Source organism: Symphalangus syndactylus, chromosome 3, assembly GCF_028878055.3.
Source record: "Symphalangus syndactylus isolate Jambi chromosome 3, NHGRI_mSymSyn1-v2.1_pri, whole genome shotgun sequence".
NCBI classification, from domain to species: domain Eukaryota; kingdom Metazoa; phylum Chordata; class Mammalia; order Primates; family Hylobatidae; genus Symphalangus; species Symphalangus syndactylus.
Window position 1 is genome coordinate 105,621,354 of NC_072425.2, and position 26,292 is coordinate 105,647,645.

The following is a 26,292-nucleotide window of genomic DNA, read 5'->3' on the forward strand; positions in this document are numbered from 1 at the left end:
AAAAAGAATGATTTGTAAATGTGGTATTGACACAATTCAGAAAATGGCCAACTCCTGTTAGGGTAACCAGAGCCTTATCCTTAAGCCTGCAATCAAACATGGCTGTAATTAATCATCTTTGTGGTAACTTGATAGACCAAAAGTAAAGGTATATTATAACACTTTTTAAAAATTCTAGATAAATGGCAACCAACGATGAAGCCATTTTCAGAGTTTATCCAGCAATTTTGAGTATAAGAAAATATACTTCTAGACCAGGCATCAGGAAGCTTTCTTTACCTTTCAGGGGCCACAGAGTAAAATATTTTAGGTTTGTGAGATACACAGTCTCTGTCACAATGACTCAACTCTGCTACTGTAGCATGAAAATAGATAGTATGTAAGTAAAAAAGTGTGACTGTACTCCCATAAGACTTCATTTACAAAAGCAGGTGGAGACTACATTTGGTTGATTATCCCTCTTCTAGAAGATCTGCACTGGTTACATGGAGAGGTATATTAGCAATTCATCCAAGAACATTATTAAGTATCAATTATATGCCTGTGTTACTTTGATCTTCGTCTTTTTTCCTATGACTACGTTAATGTTTACTGAAACTCTGGGCTGCTATTCCACAAAATCGCTCTATATTTTTTCTATATGACTATGTAGTGTTTTTTTCTTTATGACTATGTTAGTGTTTGTTGAAACTCTGGGCTGCCCCACTCCCCTGAAGAACTCCCTTGAGCAGTAAACTTGTAGAGAGCAGAAGAGATAAAAATACTGCAGCCGGGCGCGGTGGCTCACGCTTGTAATCCCAGCACTTTGGGAGGCCGAGGCGGGTGGATCACAAGGTCAGGAGATCGAGACCACGGTGAAACCCCGTCTCTATTAAAAATACAAAAAAATTAGCCAGGCATGGTGGCGGGCGCCTGTAGTCCCAGCTACTCGAAGAGGCTGAGGCAGGAGAATGGTGTGAACCCAAGAGGCGGAGCTTGCAGTGAGCCGAGATTGCACCACTGCACACTCCAGCCTGGGCGACAGAGCGAGACTCCGTCTCAAAAAAAAAAAAAAAAAAAAAAAAAATACTGAACCAGGTAGGAAAAGATAAAACTAAATTAAAGAAAAATACATGGAGGGGTTGTTTCTCTTATTCTATAATATAAAAAGAAATTGATATTAATTATTAGCTATGAGAAGACAAATGACTTATGATTATGAGAAAAAGTCATTTTTATACTGTACAAGCTGAGGTGTCATAAAGTCAGAAAAAGAAATTAACAATACCTTTTTCTTGTAATATTTTCTTGTTGGTGGTTTGGTGATGGCAAGGAGATTCTTCCATATCATGATCAGACTTTGAAGTAGAAAACAGTGAAGTGTCTCCCCACATAGAGGAGAGAGGCCCCATTTCTGGGTCCAGTGGTTCTTCTTGAAATTCAGCTATGTGGTCAGACGAGAAGGGCACATTGCTATCCACCGGGGTGAGGGGTGGAACACCAGAATCTGATTCTGGAGAAGAAGTTCTCAAACCCTTAGGTGGAAGTAATTTGGTAATATGCATGTGGTTATAGAAACTGTTTGATGGCTGTTGGTATAAGAGATTATAAGGAAGGTTATGCCACTGAGTATCAGTTCTATGCAATACTTACTTTGAAATAAGACCAACCTTTTATTAGTGAATCCCCATGAAAACCAGTTTTTGTTGATTTACAGATAAGAATGCATAGTTCATAACAATTCACCATATTAACATTGTCACTAATACATATACCTAAGACCTACAGAAACAATTACTTGTACGTTCATTATTTCCCACTAAGTAAAACCAATAGCTGAATATCAAAAGCACCATCATGAAATATGACAATACGGATAATGCTCTTGGTTAGTTCATTGAATGAATAGACAAAATATTTTGAATTACAACAATATAAAGAATTCAGGAGACAAAGATGTGAACTATTCTAGCTGCTTCCAGCTAGGACATAGACTCTGGTTGCAAAAAAATCATAATCTTCAATAAGCTGTAGGAACAATGATATACTCCAACAGTACAAATCAGAAAACGGTCAAGGGTGCTCACCTTTCTCTCTAGACTGTCCTCCCCATCTGTGGAACTAACACTATCATACAGTCTTGTCCTAGAGGGCCTCTGGCGTCTGTTCTTCACAGAGAGCTGGGCTCGAGTTTTCAGTGCTTTTGAATCCAGGCGCTCTGTCTCTGGGACTGCTTCATTCAAGTCTAAGAATATTGAAAGATAATCAGTGAGAGAAACCTTTGGAGAGAATTGATGAAGAGACCACAGACACTGATAAAATCTCAAGGTAACCAGTAACATCAGGTAAGGATCAGGTGAACACCATGACAGCCTGTAACCAAGAAATAACCAAGAAATCAGTGGGGCTTAGGAGAAATATACAAAGTCAAAGGAAGAAACCAACGCTAAAGATGATGAAGGCACTATAAAAATCTAACATCCGAAAAGCATACAACCTTCCTGCAACATAATTATAAAAATCACTAATTTGTATTTACTATTTATGTGTATGCATGTTGGGAAGTTAGATGACCAAAGATATAGAGGAAAGTATATTAAAAGTTGAGAGATCTTAGAAACCAAGGGAAAAAAACCTACAAAAGTCAGGTTTCCAGTTCAACTACAGGCAACAGAAGGTAACTATCAGAAATTTACTGTAGCAAAATTTACTAGTAGTCTTCAGGTACTATATCATTTTCATTTTAATATATAATTTTCAACCCAAAACAGTTTCTGAAAATCTACCTTGTTCCTTTTTGAACCCTGTAGAAAGACCAGTGAGGAATTTACCTAATAAGCAAATTTACGGTAGCTGGGGAAATGAAACAAGGTCTGGCTACACAAATGAAGAAACAAACAGTTAAAAAATCATAAGTACTTAGTTTACTAGTATTGTGGATGGAGTAGGATAAACATTTCCTTTTCTTTCATTAACATCTAACTTTGTATTACAAGTTATTTGTATGTGCCTCTGACTCATCTCTGTGAATACCTTCTCTCCCCACCAGAAACAACACTGATTTTTGAAGAGTAAATATTTAAGTCTTTAAATAAAAAGGCTAAAAGAAAAAGAGAGTAAAGTGGGACACAAAGAAAATGAACTATTAACAGCAAAGGCCACAGAGAGAATTCAATTAGTCCTCTTTAGCCTGGCTCTTACTACCTTTAATTTTGCTACCTAGATTTTAAGTTAGGACCCCAAAGTTAACATTCTAAAGGAAAGGTACCCATTAACATACCTGGATATTGGCTAAGGAAAAGTACTCTCTGGTGGAACTTATTTGAAATACGACTACTCCTTTCATTTGCATATGTAATCACTCCTTAGAAATAAAGGAGTTTGATCATTAATCCTATTTTATCTCTTCAGAGTGGCAGTCATTAGCTGAAGTCATGTTCAAGGAATTAATAATTGAGTGCAAATAACTGAGTTGCAGAAAATTATGTACTTGTATTAACAGAATAAACAATTTCTTATAATATTATTAGCTCAGGCAATTCCTTTTTACAGCATTATTCTAGATGTGCTCTAAATATGCTATACTACAAAACCAAAGCAAGGAAGCACCTCAGTTTGTGTCTCTTGCCTATGAAACCTAGCACTTAGTATATGGCTCTAACAAACAAAATTATCTACATTTTTGCCCAGGAGATACATCCATTGAATGACAATATTTAGAGAAGGTTTTGACTTTTCATTTCCTATATTTGAATGAAGAATGAATACTCAGAAAATTCAGACCATTCAGGTACTTATAAAGAACAGCTAAATATTTTCTAATTAGCAGTCTCTTTACTTTTTACATGTCAGGGGAGAAAAAATAATTCCTTGATCACTTTAATTTCCTCCTTCCGATAAAATCTATATTTGTAACTGCCCATTAAGAGTTCATTAGTTGTGATAACTGGGAGAGAGTCAACCTTATAAGCTCTTGTTTACATATAAAACATGGAACACTACATAGATGAAAGCTATAATATAATTAGAAACATTGTATGTAGTACATGCACGTTTTATGCCTTATCTAGCTCATATTTGGATTGTATGCTCTATAATACAAATCATGCCACATACTCTATCTCATTTGTTCATTACAACAGCCCCATGAGATAGATACCAATCAAGTATTTTTTTTCTCTCCTGAAGCTCAGAGAACTTGAGTAGCATGCCCTCATTTACATAACTAATTAATGCGCTACCATGATTGCTCTAGTGTCTTGATTTCCAGGCTACTAGGCTATCCACTATGATTTAGCTAGTGTTGATAAACCTCCCAATGCAAGATTTTAATGCCATTAGAGTTTGGTGTTTTGGGTTATAAAATCATATATGACGTGACTAGTCTAGGAAACTCATTTCTCCAATAGGCTACATCTAAAATATTATAATTAATCTTCCGTATATGTTGGATAACATGATAAAAAAAAAGGATGACATGTTGAAAAGTATAGAATAAATTACTTCCTGGATGATTTTTTATTTTGGTCTGGTTGGTTTAATAACAGCTTTGGCTACTAAGTGACAAAAAGACAAAAAGAGTCTCACTCCACTTTTGTAAACATGGTTCCTTTTGCAGTAGAATGCTGGCCCTGAGGACCTGGTATGGAACCCAATATCCAGGACTACAATAGGTACTCCATCAATGGGAGCTGAACAAATATAAGTGTGAGAAAATCAGAACTACTTATTAGCAGGTTTTAATAGTGCAGAAAATTTACTCTGGGACTCCTGGCTCTATTACTATTCAGTAATTTGCCTAGTGCCTGTGTCAGACAACCCAAAAATGGCAATCTGGTGTATCTGCTTTAACAATAGCTGACTAGGTGCAAACTGCTTGAGAACACACATAAAATTGTAACTATTAATGATGCCGTTAGCTGGAATCTAAAAAGTTGTGCCTTATATCCAGTACCTAAGTGGCCAACAACACATTGTATGCAGTTAACAATTTTTGAAGGTCTGAAAGCAAATATCACAGAGCTACTTTATTGCGGTGATTCATGGATTACAAATCAGTAATTTATATTCCATTCTAAAAATAATTTTTTAAAAGAACCAGAAAAATAGGATGGAGTTGAAAACTTTCGACTTAATAGCATTTACACCAGAAGGAAGCTGGAAGGAATACTGTCCACAAGAAGCACCTACCAAAGACACTGCATGTAATATGTCCCCCTTAATAATATTTGAGGACACGTGTGTACACGGAAGGAAAATGCATACAAGATTTATGCTGCTGGGTAACTAGAAGGGTGACTGACCATCATATGCTATCTTTTTCCATCATGTAATACAAAAATCCTAATATTAAACTCAAAATAACCTTGGGATTCTGGTCCCAGCTTATTTCTCATATAAGAAAACTGAGGCTCAAAGAAGGTCAATTTGTGTATTAACTTGCACCACACAGTTAATCTGTGACAGAGAGTGAATAGAGCTCAGGCTTCGGAAGCCTATTCTCCTTCTGGAAGGTCAATCTCAAGTCTGGAAGTAAACTTCACACTCTTCTGCCTTCTTTGAATCCTCTTTTTGGTCTTACTTTATGTTCCCAACAGAAGTACATGTCAAGGGCTAACTTTGCAAACTTGCAGAAGCATATAGCATCAGAGGAAACAAAAACCCCCAACACTGAGGGATTTTTTTTGGCTTTACATATATCCAAGAATAAAATTCTTACAAAGAAAAATAGCTGTCAGTTTTGTGGATGGCAGTGTGGCAGGGGAAATCCAACTGGCTCAGTGTTTCTAAGTTACGTGCTGCTAGATGTAAAGGCTTAAGTGGCCATTTCTCTCATTGTCATTCATTCTCTACAGATATTTTAGTCAATAATATCACACTGCTTTCATAAGCCCAAGACCTCAGTTCTTTCTCTTCCTCTTTTCTCCAGCGTGCCTTGTTCTGTTGTCCATAAGGGTCAGCGGAAAATTTCCTTTTCCTCCTCTGCTTTCTTATCTTTCATTTTTTTCAGACCCTCCAGTCTCTGAAATAGCCTACCTCTGACTCAATGCAGCTAGAAATACAGAACAGGAGAAGACTGAGGTGAATCAATAAATACAGACAGATAAATGCACAGAAGATATGAAGTAGCCAATGACAGAGCAGTTTTGAGTGAGACAGACTCCACCTCTATACCTGCATTTTAAGACTATTTTCAACACTGCTACAAATTGGATCCTTTAAAAGAATTTAATGGATTTGATGATTTTAGCAGCTGTTATGAAAAATGTTCTATGAAATTAGGATGTTATATATCATATTACACAGAGACCAGTTCCCTACAGTAATGCTGTGAGTCATAGTTTTTTTCGCTAGATTGACGTTATTTTTGACGTAAATGGAATGCTGCCCACAGATCAGATACAGGCAGCGAGGGAACGAGGGGAATGGAGAAGCATAACAACGGGGTCTGCTCCGCACAGTGCCGTGCACTAACCCACTCAGAAACAGCCATACCTCATGCCATCACACTGCCTCACCTGTGCTATTACCAACGGAGGTGCTGAGCATCATGAGGCACTTGGTGGCATTTTAAAACTTGAACAGTATCTGCATATCATTTGCAGCCACTGCAAGTTCATAAAAGGTGGGCCCGCTGGGGTTTGGGTTAATAGATAATTGCCTTCAGGAGGTAAGTTTATGTATCTCAGAGAGGCAGTATAAAACAGTTACCACAAGAGTAGACCTGGAGTTGTTCCTTGAATAGAATTCAGAACAAGCGGCTGTCCCATTAAATTGGGCAATTTATCTAACCTCTGTCCCTCAGGATCCTCAACTGCAAAACAGTCATGATAACAAAACATAATAACTGTATTGCTATGAAGATTATATATGCATTAATAGATATAAAAGTGCTTAGAAGAGTGGTATGTAATAAGCACTCAATAAATATCTTTATAAAGAGATTAGCAAGATATTAAGTGGGTAAAGCAAGTTGCAGAACAACATGTACACTCATTTAAAATATTTAGAAAACATTAACGCAAAATACATTTTCTAGTGGTAAACATATGCATATAGTTGCATAGAAAAACTGGAAAGAGGCCAGGTACAGTTGCTCATGCCATGCCTGTAATCTCAGCACTTTGGGAGGCCGAGGTAGGCAGATCATGAGGTCAGGAGTTCAACAACATGGTGAAACCCTGTCTCTACTAAAAATACAAAAATTAGCCAGGTGTGATGGCGTGCACCTGTAATCCCAGCTACTCAGGAGGCGGAGACAGGAGAATCACTTGAACTCAGGAGGCAGGTTGCAGTGAGCCGAGATCGGGCCACTGCACTCCAGCATGGGTGACAAGAGCAAGACTCCGTCTCAAAAAAAAAAAAAAAGAAAAAAGCAACAACAACAAAAAAACTGGAAAGATATACTTCCTACCGATACAGTGGTTACTTACAAAGAAGATATTAGATTAGGGGATGTTGGTCAAAGGGTACTTTAATCTTATTTGTAATGTTAAAAAATTTGGTATTATATTTTATATTATATAATTGTTTACATTTATGTATTACTTGCATAGTTAAAATTAATAAAAATAGAGAAAAACATATATCTAGTATATTTTCTCTTAAAGGCATCTTAATTCTATTTTAATTTAATTAGATCTGGTGTCCTAGGACTTAGTATCTCCACATGTTGATACGAGCCCAGGGAACTTTGTCAAAATCTGCATGACTATCAGTCTTCCCCATGAGAGGAAGGCTGCTCTTTCATTATATCTTTGGTGATTGTCTGCCTGACTTGCTTGCTACCTTACTAACTGCCAGATAATTTGGCCTAAGGTCTATGGCTTAGCTTTTAGTTATTACTTCATTTTAGTATTGTATGGGGAAGATGTACTGAATTAGACATGGTTATGGAGGAAGGGTATCTTTCAACAGTTCCAGAAAAAGCAGAAGATTATTGCTATCTTCTAATCTTCTAACTAGGTCTGAACTTTTGTTGTATGAGGTATACATTTAATTTGCTAATCGTTGAAAGAATATTAAGAAATTTCTTTTTTAGTTTTTTTTGTCAATACATGCAATCTCAAAACTATCTGTACAGCCTTCAAAATGTAAGTTGATTATTTGTTAGTGTAGTGCTTCTCTGGTGCAATCTGGCATCTAATATAGCCTTCTTCAGTTTATGATCAGCCTACACTCCTGTTCTCAGTGGGCGGAGAGGCTTAAATTCTGTTATCCATATCTCAGAAACAACTCTTCAGTAATACCGCTAGACTACCTAGAAAGGCAGTGACTACCAGTCAGAAAAAACTACAGGAAATGTCCTAACTGCTATCAAATATCATTTGAAACACTTTTAAGAGTTGCTTGATTCTAGACTATGAAAGGATATGGAATTTAGATTTAGACCACAGGGAAAGGCATTTAAATATCTCAGGGTTCTTTCAGTGTCAGATGTCATTAGATTCTGATGGAAAAGAGATCTGCATAACCTGAAAGCCAGGGAAATACAAAAATCTAATCAAATGACAAACTGGTTGGGGACTGCAGGCATCTATGAGTAGAACTATGATATCATGTGGATAAGTTGGGTCATGGGAGATAGGATATGTGAATGTCTTTTTCTTGACATTGATATTGTAGTGTCTTTGACATGGCAACAATAAGCAAGATTCTGTGTTTTCACTCACGGTTGCCTACAAGAATCTAAAGAGTTTCTCAATCAAAATCTATGGATATTAGGTAACCCCAAGCATGCTAAGTAGGCACCCTCCCATTACATATTGTGATACAATAGCATCCTTGATTAGTACAGGAAGAATTCAGATTGTATGCCTCTTACAGAAAGTAAACTCAGTTACCTGAGATAATAGTTATTTCCCTAAAAAGGAAAGCATCTTTCAATCATGGGAAGATTTTGTTATGTAAAGCATTAGAAAATGTAAGAAAACTTAAGGTTCACAATCCTTGGAAGTAATATAATAGATGTGTAATATAATAGATGTGTAATATAACAGATGTGTAAGAATTTTTTAAGTACTTGCAAAGACTGTCAGTCTCCTAGTAATAGTACTTAAATAGAAAATGGAATATATCAAATTTGTAAATGTATTGTTAAATTTTTATTGGTGTTTCATTAGTTAAGCTTGGAAATAGTTTGTAATAAAGTTTGTAAATAAACTAAATATTAAAAATCCCTTAACAGTGACTTTCAACAAACTAAAAAATTTAAAGAATTAGGTTTTTGATAATGTAACTTGAGTATATCAAACATTAACTTAAAACCAAAAATTAATACCTGAATGACTTTTTCAATGTTCAAAAAAAACACTTAGTGTCATCAAAAACTCACAAGCGACAGTCTTTTTTTGTATACCTATGTTCTAATGTTTCTTTAGTTTCCTTGTAAGTGGATTTATTCCTTAAAGGTCTTAGACATGATTACTGTATAGTATTAAAACAGAATTATTTCATGTCTACTTAAAGGAACTCAGTCATAACCTGATGGACCTTGATACTCTAATTACTGAAATAATATGGTTGGCACAATTTTCAGAACCATACACAGAGCAGAATTTTCTGGTACTAAATAACTTTTCATCTGTCCAGTTTTAACTTTACAGATACTTCAACCTCTGTGACTGGTCGTGTTTCCCTCTTGGCTATTAGATATTTCATGTGAATACTGTGACCCATCTTGAAAACAATGTAGGAGCCCAGGGCAACACGTCATATACAAACCACACTGGGTAGCATCTTCTCCTTCATACTTTTAGATCCCTCTACCCTGATATCCTAGCCTACTCAATTTTATCTTAGCATAGCTATATGGTTATTATTTAATCTATAATTAGAATTTCATGGTGAACCAGGAGAACCAGACCATAATATCATATACATATCATGGTGAATCAGACCATATGTCAATATAAGAAGTAATTTGGAATACAGTAGTCTTCTGAAGTTTCCTTGAAAAGAAATTACTCACATTTGGGTTGAAATGATCTTTACTTATAAAAGATCATAATGTATCTTGTTCTATTAAAAGCAAGTAAAATTCAAAAGCCAAAATAAAGTAGCCCACTTTTCCTAAAATGAACAGAAAATTACTAAGTTAAAGCTCATTCTGACAAAGTAACATTGTGTTTCCTCTTAAAGCAACTTTTTTTTTTTTTTTTTTTTTTTTTTGAGTCAGAGTCTTGCTCTGTCCCAGGCTGGAGTGTAGGGGCACCATCTTGGCTCACTGCAACCTCCGCCTCCCGGGTTCAGGTGATTCTCCCACCTCAGCCTGAGTAGATGGGATGACAGGTGCCCACCACGAGGCCCAGCTAATTTTTGTATTATTAGTAGAGACAGAGTTTCCCCATGTTGGCCAGGCTGGTCTTGAACTCCTGACCTCAGGCGATCCACCCACCTTGGCCTCCCAAAGTGCTGGGAAGACAGGCATGAGCCACCGTGCCTGGCCTAGATATCTCCCAGTACTATTTTATAACTCAGTATGACTGAAGGGTCTGGTGGGTTCTACAAACTTATGAAGATGCAGTGAGAAATATGAATGAAGCAGAGCTGTCAATTTGCAACTGAGTACCTCCTTTAGAATGTCTGATTTGGCACCAAAAGTTTTAATCGTTTACAAGTAGTCAGATTCAAAACTTGCACAAAACTAGACAGGCAATTTAGGTGCTTTGCTTTTTAAGTAAGAGGACAGATTTTGGCCTTAATGGTATGCCAGAAAATAATCAATAAATATTGATTTCTCATTCACTTGGCTTGTTCATTAAAATTTCCCATAGTGATTTAACAGGAATGTTCACCCTTTAATTAGTGCAATTCAATATTTCTGGTCAAAATTATTTATTGGGGATTAAACAAAATTGAAAACAAGTTTTCAGGAAAAATGCAAATTGTGAAAGTTTACCACATTATATCTGTATGCATAATTTTTTTTTTGTTTTTTAAAAGGCTGAATCTACTCTAGAATTCCCTAGTCTCCAATTTAGAACAAAACAGTGTGACAGCATGAAATAATTACCTCATTGCTCTGTATCTAATGCTCTTGTATGAGACTCTCCTGATAATGCAGTGCAAGCATTCACTTTTCTTTTAATGACTTTCCATTTAATAAATTCTGGCTTTAATCATGCCTTTAACCTTATTTTAAAATTCTAGGTTCCAATGCTAAAAGAGAATGCTTAATGTACTCTCAAACTCTATCAGGAAATAAAGCAGACATGGTGGTAGGGGTCTGGCCTGGCCTCAAATCCACAGGTATCTGAAAAGAGCTGCTAATTTTGATGGCTCAAGAGAAAGGCAAAAAGGGCAAAGAAAATGATTTCTTGGAGGAGTCCAATGACCTTAGGAACACCCTTACGGATATAAATGTCTGGCTGATGCTATCCTTTTTTATTTTCTTACTAAACCTTAAACTAATATATATTTTTTAGCTTAAAAAATCTTTTGTGGTTTTCTTATTCTTACCTTTTAATTATTTTAAAGTTTCTAGTCTAAAACATTTATATAAAAATGTATACCATATATGTAAGTCATATGAAAAAAGAAAAAAGACAACCATGTACCTCCATCAAGCCTAAACTATAAAATTATTACTTTTGAAGCCCTCTCTGTTCTCTATTTCTAGTTGTAACCCCTGCATTTTCTTCTAGTTATTCCATAAATTTATCCCTAAAGAATGTATTGATTAGTTTTTCTTGCTTTTAAACTTCAGATGCATGATAGTGAATTGTATATAATATTCTGCAAATTGTTTTTTAGTTAGTTGGTTTGTTTGTTCAACATTATGTTGAGAGGTGTGACTAAAATTAATTAACTTTTTACTGCAGCTATACAAACAATGCTACATGGAATGTTTTTGAATATGCCTTTTGGTATACACTAACAAGAGTGTCTGGAGGATATATATACACATCGAAGTAAATTTGCCAGGCCACAGGATTTTCACATCTTCTACTTTAATGAATAATGCCAAATTATTTTAATGAAACAGTTTTATGAATTTTCCTGTTTTTCCATGTGCTGGCTATCACATTTTACTGTGAAACTTTATCTTTGCCAATTGTTTGATTTTTGCTAGTAAACATTTGTCTATGTTTACTAACGTTTAGGTTCCTGCTTTTGTGAACTTCTTATGCGTTTTGCCCATTTTTCTACTATGTTGGTTGTGTTTTTCTGATGATTTATGTGAGTTCTTAATTTACTGTGGACAACAATATTTTTTTCTTAGTTATATGTGCTACAAATACCCTCTTCAATTTTTGGCTTCTTTTTCCATGTACTTTATAATGTGTTTTAATGATCAGATTTTCTTAATATTACTGTGGTCAAATTTATCCAACCTTTTTACGATTTGGAATTTTTGTGAACAGGCAACCTACAGAATGGGAGAAAATTTTTGCAATCTACTCATCTGACAAAGGGCTAATATCCAGAATCTACAATGAACTCAAACAAATTTACAAGAAAAAAACAAACAACCTCATCAAAAAGTGGGCAAAGGATATGAACAGACACTTCTCAAAAGAAGACATTTATGCAGCCAAAAGACACATGAAAAAATGCTCATCATCACTGGCCATCAGAGAAATGCAAATCAAAACCACAATGAGATATCATCTCATATCACATCAGTTAGAATGGCGATCATTAAAAAGTCAGGAAACAACAGGTGCTGGAGAGGATGTGGAGAAATAGGACCGCTTTTACACTGTTGGTGGGAGTGTAAATTAGTTCAACCACTGTGGAAGTCAGTGTGGAGATTCCTCAGAGATCTAGAACTAGAAATACCATTTGACCCAGCCATCCCATTACTGGGTATATACCCAAAGGATTATAAATCATGCTGCTATAAAGACACATGCACACGTATGTTTATTGTAGCACTATTCACAATAGCAAAGACTTGGAACCAAGCCAAATGTCCAACAATGATAGACTGGATTAAGAAAATGTGGCACATATATACCATGGAATACTATGCAGCCATAAAAAATGATGAGTTCATGTCCTTTGTAGGGACATGGATGAAGCTGGAAACCATCATTCTCAGCAAACTATCGCAAGGACAAAAAACCAAACACTGCATGTTCTCACTCATATGTGGGAATTGAACAATGAGAACACATGGACACAGGAAGGGGAACATCACACACAGGGGCCTGTTGTGGGGTGGGGGAAGCGGGGAGGGATAGCATTAGGAGATATACCTAATGTTAAATGATGAGTTAATGGGTGCAGCACAGCAACAGGGCACATGTATACATATGTAACAAACCTGCACATTGTGCACATGTACCCTAAAACTTAAAGTATAATAAAAAAAAAAGAAATCATATGAAATCCTACATTTTCTTCTAAGAGTGTTAAGTATCGTCTTTCAAATTTGAGACTGTAGTCCATTTGGAACTTATTTCATGAATAATGTGAGGTAGAATCCAATTCATTTTTTCCATATGGATGGTCAATTTTCCTAGCACCATTTATTAGTCCATCTTTTACCCACAGAACTGCAGTGTCTGCTCTGTATTATTCTCAAACTGACATAAATGTGTCAGTCTGCTTCTGGACTCTGTATTCTGCATACTAGACCACTTGACAATTGCTGGGACTATACCACATGGTCTTAATCACTTTTACTTCATAATGAATCTCAGTATCTAGAAGAACAAGTTCCTCATCTTGTTCTTCCTCAGGAGAACCTGGCCCTATTCTGGGCCAAGCCATTCATCCATATACATTTTAGAAACAACTTACCAAATTCTAAAGAAGTTAAAAGTCCTGTTTGAATCCTAATTGAAACTGCATGGGATATATAGATTAATTTTGCATAAAAGCATTTTTATAATATTGAGGCTTCCTTTCTCTTTCAATTTATGCAAGTCTTCTTTCATGTCTTTCCATGGGTCTTGAGATCTTTTGTTAAATTCATCACTGACTGCCTCATACACGGTTTTTGCTATTTTTATGGTATATTTTAGAAAATTACATTTTGTTTGTTGGAAATGATTGATGTCTGATGCTTCTTAAATCCATCTACCCTGTTAATTCTTATAACATCTAATAATCAGAAGACTCTTGAGTTTTTTAATGTATTCAATTTTATTATCAGTGAATAATGAAAATTTTGATTATTTTCATTCCTTAAATCTTTGATTTCTTTTGCTTATCTGGTAGTACTTGCTAGGACATCTAGGACAACACTGAATAGAAGCAGTAGTAATACACTTAGTGATGAAATATTAAAAGCATTCTTAATTTTAAAGGAAATTATTGAGTATAACATTTTTCCACTTCATATAATGTGTGACAGAGACTTTTGTTAGCCTCACAATATCAAGTTATGGAAGTTCCTCCATATTTTTAGTTTGATAAAACTTTTAAACTTGAAAAGGTATTAAACTTCATTAAATGTTTGTCTTCATCCATTGAAATAATTATATGTATTTTTCCCCTAGTTAATGTGTTAATTATATGAGTAGGTATTCTAATGTTAAAACAATTTTGTATTGTTTACACAGACTCAAGTTAGTCATATTATATATATTTTAATTACATTTCTGGATTCAGGTTGCTAATATTAACAGGATATTTAACAGTTTTCAATGTCACTTTTTTTTTTTTTTTTTTGAGACAGGATCTTGCTCTATCACTCAGGCTGGAGTATATTTTTTTCTTGCTCAGTTCTCATTAGAGCTAAGGAACAGTAAGTAACTAAGCGAACAAAGTATAAAATGCTTTATATAACCCTCCTTGTTCACACTTTTGGGAAGATAACATGCAGTATTACCTAACTGGTGGTCCACTCACTGAGTAGGTAGGTGTGAGAATGAAATGAAGCAGCACTTGGTAGCAATATTAAAACGTCACAGAAATCCTTGAATTACATTTACAAACCTACAAGTGACTAAGTTCCTGTTATGCCTCAAAACTGTGAATGGGTCACAATGCTTACAAAATTATGTACAAACCCTTCTGCAGTCAAAGCCCACTTCTACTCCAAGAACACACTATGCCATTTCAAATGGCTCTACCTTTTTAACATAAAGACTATGAATCAGAAAAAAAATTATGCTAATGTCATTCAATTTTCTCTTCTTTGAACTCCCTCTCATCTTTTGAGATGCTTATATAGTTCCTTAAATTCTATTTATTTGTCTCCTACCAAACTTTTCCTCTTTCATCCTTGATCCCACAAATCATATACCTTGCAGTATAATCAGCAGGACCTAGTACTTTCTTTCTGCCTAGTAGCCACTCTTTCTCTTACAAGTCAGTGTACCACCTAAGGCCTGCCTGGAAGCAGGTTTTCAGTGTTCAAAACAATTTTTTGAATGATATCATACTTACTCCTGATCTCTCATGGTAGAATAGTCGGAAATATGCCTTCATAGGTAACTTCCACCTACTGGCCCTAGTCTTTCTTTCAGTATCTCTGTGGGATATGCATAATCCTTTAGCAAACCAGCCTTCAAAATATTTGAAGCTGCAAATGGTATCAACATAAGGATCCTGGAATATCTAGAAGCTCAGATTGTATTGCTTCTGTGACTTTTCTAGGAAATCCAATAAAACTAACATTACAAGCTTTTAGCCTACTAAGATCACTCTAACATAGCTATTCTCTGTTTTTATCCTAATCCTGGCATTATTTAGGCACTAAGAAATGACAAGCATGAAACATAGCAGCAGGGCATAATTATCATTTTTCCTCTCCTGGAACACAAGGAAAATACTTGACCAGCACATTGATATAAACTAGAATGGATTTGGGGTCTGTTATGGCTCTTGGTGGAAAAAAATTTGTTACATCTGCTTTATGTAATCATGATAAGAAAAAAGTGTTACAATATATGAAATAACAAATTTGTATTGATGATTGTTATCAAAATTTTAATAATACTTGAGTTGGCTTAGGTTTTAGTGAGAAACATACAAATGGTGGTCAAACGTAATTTTAAATTTGTGCTAAATTTCTGTATGGTTTGGAAAAGGTTTTACTCCTCAAAAATTTATAATTCAATATTGAGAGTCACATCATTGTGGATGAACTTGAGTACGCATGAAGAAACAGCTGCTCAGAGGCCCTTCCTTCCTTCCTCCTTAGCTTGCCTTCCCTTCCTTTTACTATTTCATTCTGACCGTTTTCATTGACCTACACTTGATCATTCTTTTGCCTCATGAGCTACCTCAATGCCTAAAAACATGCTAAACCACTCATCCTACCACTCCAGTGCCTGAAAAGCAAATCAGAATTGGACAGTCGGTAGAAGGTCGGCAGGATAACACTTGCATCTAGGAACTTTGGGAACTATTGGAAGTGCTATACCTCTCCTGGTACAAAACGTTGGTGGTGGATTTTTAAATGTGGAATGGCCTATGTTAGGTCTGCAGCCTTACTTTCCTTTCTAAACCTCTAGTATTTCAGCATTCCCTAGCAACAGAAGCAAGGGATCAATTTAGAAAAGTGCTTTCCAGAGCATTCCTACCTAGCTACTGACCAAGCCATTTTAGTTTATGTGATCAAGCAATTGAAATTCAAAGAGATTTATCACTGACTGTCCTCACAGCAAAACTGGAAGAGCACTTGATATGTATGCTACTAATGTCTGCGATGACTGATTCTACCTCTACTGCATAAGCATGGATTGGTTTCAGTAAGAATTAGTAGTCTCCACATCTCACTGTGAACCGACAGTGTTGCTAGGGAAACTGATAATTATGTGGCAAAATGGAGGGTGTAGAATAGAAAAAGGGTTCAGAAGAAATGTAAGGTTTTGATCCAAATCAGCATGTTAATAGTATAGTGTGTTGATCTTCTGCAGTCATATAATTTAATAAAGACCATTAATTATATGTTTGACAAGATACAGATTTCTAAACTGAAAGAAATGAATAGAAACGAAAAGCTACTAGATACTGCTCATACTTTGTGTATGCCACAGCAGGAATATGTATTTATTATATATAAACTATAATTTTTTAAAAATTAAAATATTCAAAAAGGTAAAAAATTTGGTTTGATTCTTGATGTTCTTCTTTAGATATCAATCTTATAGTGTTCCAGGTATAAAAATTATAATTCCATAAGCGCTCAAATAAATTACTTTTTTGGCTTCAATGACTAAACCATAGAGTCTCAAAACAGGCCATAAAGTGGTGAAGAAGGAAATACTACTTTTAAAATAATATGCACAGTAATATCAACCCAGAGAAGCTAAATACTCTTCCCGAAGTCACACAGCTCCTCACTTAGTGGTAATGCTAATGCTAAATCCTCCTCCTTCAGCTGCCTAAGAGGCACTATTTATAAATTACATCCTATTTAGGGAAAACCCATTAGAAGGATATAAACCCAGTGAATGGATTCAAATCTCTAGATATCATTTTAATTTTAAATGAAGATTTCTAATACTTTCCATTTTTAATGGCTAAGAGTTTAGTTCTAAAAGTTCATGATAGGATATAAACACTTGCTTATCAGGAAAACTTCACTGGAGACATTGTAATATGTGAGAAAGATCATGAAAAAACTAAAAAGCCCATTATAACAGGGTTTTACTGCACGTCAAAGTGTTGTCTCTGAGTTGTTGGTCCTGTCATGACAACCCTGCTGCACCACATTCTTTTATTTTCATTTTCCAGGGACTACTACGTATATATTTAAAAAGATGAAGCCACACATTCCTGTGTATTTATCTTTATAATTATTATGTGTTTTCTAATTTGCAAATATACCACAGATATTAAAACAGTCATTCATGTTCATACAGGTACAATCTAAGAATGGTATCTGTGTAAGAACATAAGTTATTTATTTATGGTTGGTGTATGAATGAAGATAATCATTTATAATACAAAATGTTTCCAGTGTTTTGGTCTTATTTGGTCTTTGACGTGAAAGACCCAAGAAGTGTACACAGTACACCATGGTAAAAGCACAAAACTATATGGACTTCGTTAACTACATGAATCTCAAGTGCTGAAAGCAGCAGTCTGCCTTCTGATATTATGAAAAGGATCTTTATTCTAGTGACTTAAACATTCTAAAGCTTGGCTGGGTGTGGCAGCTCATGCCTGTAATCCTAGCACTCTAGGAAGCCAAGGCAGGCGGATCACCTGAGGTCAGGAGTTTGAGACCAGCCTGGCCAACAAGGCAAAAGCCCACCTCTACTAAAAATACAAAAATTAGCCAGGCGTGGTGGCACATGCCTATAGTCACAGCTTCTGGGGAGGCTGAGGCATGAGAATCGCTTGAACCTGGGAGGTGAAGGTTGTAGTGAGCTGAGATTGCACCACTGTACTCCAGCCTGGATGACAGAATGAGACTCTCAAAAAAAAAAAAAAACAAAAAAAAAGACTAAACCTTAGTCATTAACACGTAAGTAGTGTAGTTCATCCTAGATAGGATGAACTACAATTTGTAAGGCAGTTTATTAAATCTATCAATTTTATGATGATTTTAAAATAGTATTTGGCTTGTCTTTAGTTGGGATTTGTTAATTCTACATATTAAAGTATTTATTTTTGATAAGACGAGCTAAAATGATTGACTCCTATTTTGATAAGCCTTTTCTTCTTTCCCATAGTAGGAACGTATTTCCAACTTTTAAATCTCTGGGTCAGAAAAAGAAAAATAAAAGGCCAAATTACACAGTCATCAAAAATGATTTTTGTGGTTGGGTTAAACAAACCTTGACTTAGGCCATCTTGGCAAGATGTTTGCTTGACATCCAAGTTCTCCATGGTATCCCCTTTAGACATTTCACCAAGAGATGTTCTTCTCTCAAAGATGTTGTTATTATTGTTAACTTGAGTCCCATTTTGCTTTAGTAGCCTGAATACCTCAGCTTCCAAATCTCTAATCTAGGAAAAACAAATCCATTCATAAAACTCTAAACCAGCACTCCCCTCCAAGTACAGCAAAACCATCTTATTATTTAGTGTCTTAGGGAACACAACTCACCCGCACTTGGAGGCCTTGCACTTCCACAAGATGAGCTTTTTCCAAATCTTCTATTTTCTTTCTTTCTGCTTCCTGTCTTTTGATGAAATCAAGCTCTCTTAAGAAGAAAATAATAGTTCTGATTATATCATACACTCAATAAATGAAAGTTCTTATCTGAAACAATAAACTGCATAGTAGGAAAAGCAACTGAACAGTTATTTAAATGGACAACATTCAATCAGTTAGAGGAAAAAGTATAGTAATGAAAGAAACTAAAACATCTTTAATGGGTCACAAGGCAAAGAAAAATGATTTGATTCTGCTTACTATAATTTTCTTTTGTAGCTCCTGATTCTAGAACACCCATACATATTTAGATAGGAACGACTGCACTAATACCCACGTTGGGTAATTTAGTGGAGATGATAATTACTTGTCAGGTAGAAATAATTCCATTTTTCCAATGTCATAAGCATAGTATAGTAAACTGATGTAACTAGATAAGAGTTCAAAAAAGACAATTGTAAGATTTCTATGAATAACAGTGAAGAGGGGGCTGGGTGGGTCAGAAACATCGAGAGGGGCACTCACTTATAGACCTAAGGATAATATAGGGAGAAGAGAAATAGCTCCAATTTGAAAACCTGGAATAGAATATGCAAATTTAGCAAAATTTACTATAAAATTATTTCACGAAAAAGAGTTTGGCAAATAGTTAAAACAGTGATGTATTGAATTTATAGTCACAGAGAATAATTACTCCCCTTTTAACAAGAAACTTTTGATAGCAATCTCTTTTAAATATTAAAAACATTCTTTCCATAATAGGAAATTACAGAAATATGGTTATTCTTACATATATGCTTAGCTTCTGAGGCTTGGCATGGAAGACCAGAAAAGGTACTGGTACTACTTATTTGTTCTAACTAGCCAGAAGTAACTGATGAAAAAAATCTAGTAAAAATCTCCGTGGTCAGTCTCCGTGACATTACACCAAGATCCAAGAGATGGAAGCAAAGGAGCAGTAGCTCAGAAACAGCTGTTGAAAATCAAAAGCAGACTGTGGTAATGGTCTCTCTCCCTGCAGTGAACGCAGGCCCTCCTGATTCTCTCAACAGCTGAGAAATGCAGAGTGGCAGGGCAGGGGGCCTTGCTAGTCGATATGTGCACTGTCTGCAGTGGGAAATTCTGTAGTTACTGATCTAAGAATAGAGAGGAGCAGCCTGATTCAGGCCCCAGCTGCGGCTTGCGTGCTCCACATCAAATAGTCAGTCATTCTGCATGACTTTCAGCTGGGCTTCTTGCTTCTAAATCACAGAGGTGTTTCAAAAAGAATAAAGAAATTCAGATGTTTTAACAGTTATAAACAACGATTAATTATCAAAAATAGCAAAGAGGCCCTGGTAGCCAAAAACTATAAAATATACAAAATATAATCTCATGAAAAAGCGATAGAAGTGACTTCCAAAACTTAATGTGTATTTATGCTGTAACTATGCTCCTGGATAGGAAAGATATCTCTAAGGTCATCTTTTCTATTCCACTAGATATTACAAAATTATTGGACATAAACCTTCTTTAGACAAACATAACTATTCTTTAGTCATTAGAAGCTGCTTACTTTTGTTGAAAATCCTTGATCAACTTCTTTGCCTTGTTGTATTTCTTTTCCAAGGCCTGATACTGGCTTTGAGTCTCTTTGAGATGTTCATTCACTGTGTGGCATAACGTTTGGGCCTCAATCCAGTAGCTTTCCAACTTCAACATTCTTTCCTTATTCTCTTCTATGTTTTGTTGGAGTTGGGTTTTTTCTAGTTCCCACCTCACTTTCTCATTTTCTGCTGCCTGCAGCTGGAGAAAGCAAATGTCAAGGCAAAGATAATTTGGCCACTTTTGTAGCAAAAATCTCTCATTTTTATAGCATGTTGTAGATCAAGTTCTATTATCATAAACAATCACTGAAACCACTTGAGATGAGAAAAGCAGGTATTATTTTTATAATTCCATAGATGATAAAATGGAAGCCTTGAAAAGCGAAACGATTTGTCCAAGGTCACACATTTGATAAGTGATAAAACATGGACTGAATTCCACCTCACATGATATTTCCATCACACCATGTGATCTGAAATTCTGTGAGCAGTAAAAGATGTTTCAGAGTTTGATATATCCAACGAATGTCAACATGTTTTGAGAGTTTTTAAAAAATATATAATTACATATAAAAAATTAACTAAAAAGGGAGTGGAGAGGCCAGGGAGGAGAGAGGAGTTAGAAGCACAGTATGGCTTAATGGTTAAGAGGGGGGTCTCTGGAGTCGTTCAGCATGGATTTGAATCCCAGTTCTGCCATTATTGGCCATTAAACCTTAGACATGTAATTGAAGTTCTCCAAGACTCAATTATATCATCCATACAACAGAATTGTGATATAACACATCAGTATGCTTGAAATAGCTCCTTGGGTATAAGAATCATCTGATAAACATTAACCACTTTCACTCTGCTTTTAACCCTTTTGATGATCTTATTTCATTCTTTATTTCAAGGAACATGAACATATTCTATAGCTCATTATTTTACATGTAGTGTAATGAATTTCTCAAGCTTTATAAACCTCAATTCCCACAGAAATATAAAAGATAGTGTAAGTAAAAATATAAATTTTTGCTTGGTTAATTTAATTCCCTCCCACGGAACAGAAAGCCATAACCAGCTTGTTGTTTTTCTGCTTCTAGGGACTCTTAGGAATAGATAGTAAACTAGTCTAATACCCTCATTTCTACAGAAATCCAAGACTGATCATTTAGGTGAGGGCTCAAAAGTCATTCCCAATAACTCTCTGGCCTTCAAACTGGTACTTTATCTACTTTATATGCCTTCTTTAAAGTTCAAAAGGATGCAAAGTCATTATAAACTATCAATGTTCAAAATCACATAGCACTTAGCAAAAGTAAACATGTATTTATATACACACACATCTATGTTTTTGCAAATATTTTTAACAAAACACATTTGCAAAACAGTTTACAAAGTTAGCAGCCAAAACAATTTCCAGGTTAGGAATTCTATTATCAAAATGAATAATAAAGAATCATAATAAAGTGCTAATCTGTGGATATTACATGCCAATATAATGATGAAAAAATATATAATGCTAATTTATAGTATTTTCTAAGTTAAATGTCTATAGTCTAATACATAAGCGCCATTAAAACATTTACAATCAAAGGGAAAAAGAGATCTTTTTAAAACAACAATTTAAAAAATCTTCAATTCTTTCTATGTCAAGAGACAATAACAATTTTAAACAGGAATAGGTTATTTACTGCATCTTTTATTAAGCAATGTTTTGTATGAAGTTGCTTATTTAGCAACGGCTACTAATTTAAAATTATTATTCACAGAGCTGGACTAACACCGTGAATGATGTATAGACGTAGTTTGACTAAAGAGCTGCAGAGTGAATTAGCTGAGAATAGAATCTAACCAAAATAGCCTTGCTAATTCATCTCCATCCAAAACACATGGAGAAACCAAAACAAGTGTTCAATGTGAACAACAAAAGAGATCATTAGTGGTAGTGGTGGTGGTGGTTGGGGGAGGTAATTATGTTTTAATTTTTAAAAGACCACAGAAACAATAAAGAATATTTCTTTAAAAGTAATTTAAAATATATTTTTAAATCTTTGAAATTGTATAGTTGATAAAACTGAACAAAATTGCTAGAATTGTGTCTCATACAAGTGCCTTAAAGTTTGTCAATGAAAATATATAGACTAATAATACATACTCCCTTTTATCAAGATCTTTTCTCCCCCACAAATTTAAATTATGTGAACCAAACAACTAAAAATTTCCAGTAGTACCTGGCACTTAAATTATGCATGCATGTATTAAGTTTATAAGATTTAATTATTAGAAATTGTTTATAAAACATTGATGTGCTATACTAAATTTGTTCCTACAAATGATTAAATCTATTTATAATAAGGTAAGTAAAGGGGAGATACAGTAGCTTTGCTTAAGAAATTAGTAATCAAAACATACTTTGCATGCTTGAACCATTAAAAATATTACTTTTTAAGGAAATCTCAGAGGACACATGTGCAAATACATAAATACATATATCTAAAATATTGTGTTATTTGCACTGAGGGGGATGTGGGTGTTTGCTCTCACTGGCAGGTTTGTCTATGGGCCTGACAGTGAAAATCAATCTATCACATTTGTATTCTTTCAAATATACAGGGACAAATCCTTTAGTCCTAGGATTGAATTTATTCATAGTATCTGAAGTTTAAAAAGTAAAATTCAAACACCATGTTTCGGTGCTTACCTTGGTCTTCAATTTTTGAATCTCTGCTTCTGTAACTGCATGTTTGATTTGCAACTGAAAATTGAAAAGAAAGAAAAAATCTGAACTAAGAAAGTGTATCTATATTTGTAAAGCCTCAGCAGCTACAAGAATGCCTTATTACATAGTAAAAGGCCTAGAAAAGTGCTGCAGTGCAGCAAGTTGTAAATTAAAGTGTCTACTGTGTGAAATGACACTGGATGCAAACTAATTAAACACAGTTTATGGTCTATACTCCCTAACATCAGATTAGGTTACCTATTTAATTGCTCAGGGACCAAGAGAAGAAAACACTTTTTACTGCCCTCTTTGCAGCTCTTCCTTTATGATTTGGGTGTCAAGGAACTGTTTCCTTGCTAAGTCTAGCTAACTGAACAGCATAAGCAGGCAAGTGAGCTGGTAGTGTGATTTTATTCCAAACCTGCAAGTGTGAAGATTTATTCCAAATCTGCAAGAAAGGTGGCGCTATGGTCCTGTGAGTTGCAAGCACATTCTGATCAGCAGCTCCACTGCAAAGGGAGAGAGGAGGAGGACTGCAGTTGCACGGGGAAATCTCTGATATATATATATTTTTTCTTTTAATTGCAGGAAAGGTACAGATCCAGATTTCTGTCCTCCAAAAGATCTGCTCCTTTTGAAGACTCAGACCCCCAACAGCTTCTGCTACAGCTTATTAGCATAAGAGTCACAGTTTACATTTGTTTTGCTTGTCCCTCCTCCCTGCTTTGTTTTCTTTGTAACGGAAGAAGGAACTGAACGAATCATTTGTTTCCTTAGGGGATCAATAAATACTCCCAAATTTAAGAAAAACAACGTATGGGTTCACAATTTCTTGTCTGAAATCCTTGGGGCCAGATGTTTTTGGAAGTCAGCATTCTTCCAACTTCAGAAAGGTAGTTACGATGTATCTTCTACAAATTGCTTATTATTCACAGCAGGGTCTTTGGAGGCACTCTATAGTCAAACACATGAATTATTTTTGCCACCAAACATGAATATTCCCACTAAGAGAGGTACATAAAGACTGTAAGTAGCATCCTGTTAGGTCAGGTTGTACCACTAAATTAGTTTGACACAAAATTACAAAAAAGACTGGGAGCGTTTTGGATTTCAGACTGTACATGAGGGACCATAAACTTTTACTATTACTGTAATCAAGTAAGGCTAAGAGGTTTTCTTATCAGAAGTGAGTGAGTCTGACAGGACAGAAATGTGGAGTTTTCAGACTAGCAATGTGAACCTGTGGAGACCACAGCACCTCATAAACCTCAGCCCTCTCTTGGGTTTGCAACCTATATTCCCTTGGGTTTTTACCAAGTTCATGGGGACACATGGGAAGGATGATAAAGGGAAGATGGAAGAACCAAGGACAGGTCTATTCGACCCCCTTGGATGCCAGTGGCTAACTGCCCAGAACCTGAGGGTTCCTAAGTTCCTTGTAAAGTGTTCCCTCCTGTTATGCAAAAGGCATGAGGTCTGCACTGCCACTGCTCTTGTTACTGCTCTTGGTGCTGAGAGGTGACTTTGAAACTTTTCAGTTTGATTCTGCCCCACTCACACTGCTTACATTCTTCCTGACCTGGTCACTCTGGCCATCTTGCTGGTGTGGCTATTGCTCCTTGCACCCTCACTGGCTCCTAGGGGCTTCTATGCTTGAACAGTTTCTAGAGTAGGACCCTATGCGGAAATGTTATTTTTATAAGGCACAAAATCTGGCTCTTTTAGTTTCTTACCACAGCACAAGTGGTACAATTCTTACTTACCTGCCTTTAGCAGATGATCAGAGTATTAGTGCACCTGGCAAGGAATCTAATCACAAGTTTTCTCAATGACTAGATTGGAAGAAGGTATAAAGACACAACAGTGCTGCTTGGAAATCCCTGCAATTCCCTACCCCTTCACTGATGAGGTCTATACTCATCCTAAGTCCTAGTCTGGATGGATCTTTTGGAATCCTGACAACACCAGGCTAGCCAGTCAGATAGGCTTGAATGCCCAGTGGATACTCCAACTGTAGGCTCTTCTGAACTCATTTTAGGCACGGGAAGACTAAAGATTGGAGAAGACAGCCAACCTGGTCTTGTCCTCACAGTGAATCACCATTAAAACCAGAACTAAAACCTGGATCTTCTCGTTGTGATCCATTGCCATTTTCCTTCGAAAATAAGGATGAATTCGATAGGCGTTCGTTGAAGAGTTGCTATGTGCAGGATGCTGTGAAAATAACTTTTTCTCCCTCTAATAAATGTTAGGGCTAATCTCCCCCACCAGTATAAACTAATAACGTAAAAAAGGGCAAACGTACTTAGACATTAGACACATTATTTATATATAAATCTACAAAAACAAATAACGTATATGCACACAAACATATGTGGCTCTGTGCTAAGGCATCCAGAAAATCCATACACTTAGGTGATTTTAGAGGATTTGCAATCGCTATTGACAAGATCTACTTCTTGTTCTTTCAACCATGTGTCAAGCATGAAGAGTAGTTAACTTAGACTGCTTGAATTCATCTCTGGCCTACTCTATGGAGCATTAGAAAACTACTTAACCTCTTTTATTTCACTTTCCTTGCCTGTAAAATTCAGTTCCTTATAAGTCATAACCTTCCTTATTGGATGATTAAGTGATATAACCCATATAAAGCACTTAGCACAGTGGCTAGCATATAGTACATCCTCAATAAACTCAGCCAGGACCAAGAAAGAATGATCTGAAGAACTCAAATATGATTACCCCAGCTTCACCTCTCAGTTACATGTGCTAACTGCTGTAAAATGTCACACCTGAAGTAAAATGAACACCTCTGATTCAATTTAAAGAGAAGCAAGAAATCAAAAGGGCAGATTTCATAGTGAACACTGCACTATGGGCAAGTGACAGATTTTATTAACTCCTGGTAGGGTAACCAAGCACATGGCATGCAGCTTGTTGGCATTTTGGACTTTTCTTTTCTCAGATCACTGTGTCTTCTATAAGCTGCTTCTCTGGGCCTCAGTTTCCCATATGAA

At 35.7% G+C, this 26,292-nt stretch overlaps 1 protein-coding gene across 5 annotated transcripts in view; it reads right to left on the reverse strand.

The window, feature by feature from the left end:
• The window catches only part of PPP1R9A (protein phosphatase 1 regulatory subunit 9A), a 425,821-nt gene that overhangs the window by 26,385 nt on the left and 373,144 nt on the right, over positions 1 to 26,292 (reverse strand). For 3 of the 5 annotated variants that reach the window (XM_063634668.1, XM_055272657.2, XM_063634663.1), the window contains 6 exons: positions 23,258 to 23,311; positions 20,541 to 20,770; positions 18,938 to 19,034; positions 18,666 to 18,837; positions 2,067 to 2,224; positions 1,268 to 1,568 (listed from right to left, as the gene is read on the reverse strand). In XM_063634668.1, coding sequence (XP_063490738.1) covers positions 1,268 to 1,568; positions 2,067 to 2,224; positions 18,666 to 18,837; positions 18,938 to 19,034; positions 20,541 to 20,770; positions 23,258 to 23,311 — 1,012 coding nt within the window. The remainder of the gene's footprint in view (positions 1 to 1,267; positions 1,569 to 2,066; positions 2,225 to 18,665; positions 18,838 to 18,937; positions 19,035 to 20,540; positions 20,771 to 23,257; positions 23,312 to 26,292) is intronic. The other 2 variants (XM_055272660.2, XM_055272659.2) reach the window with 1 other exon arrangement.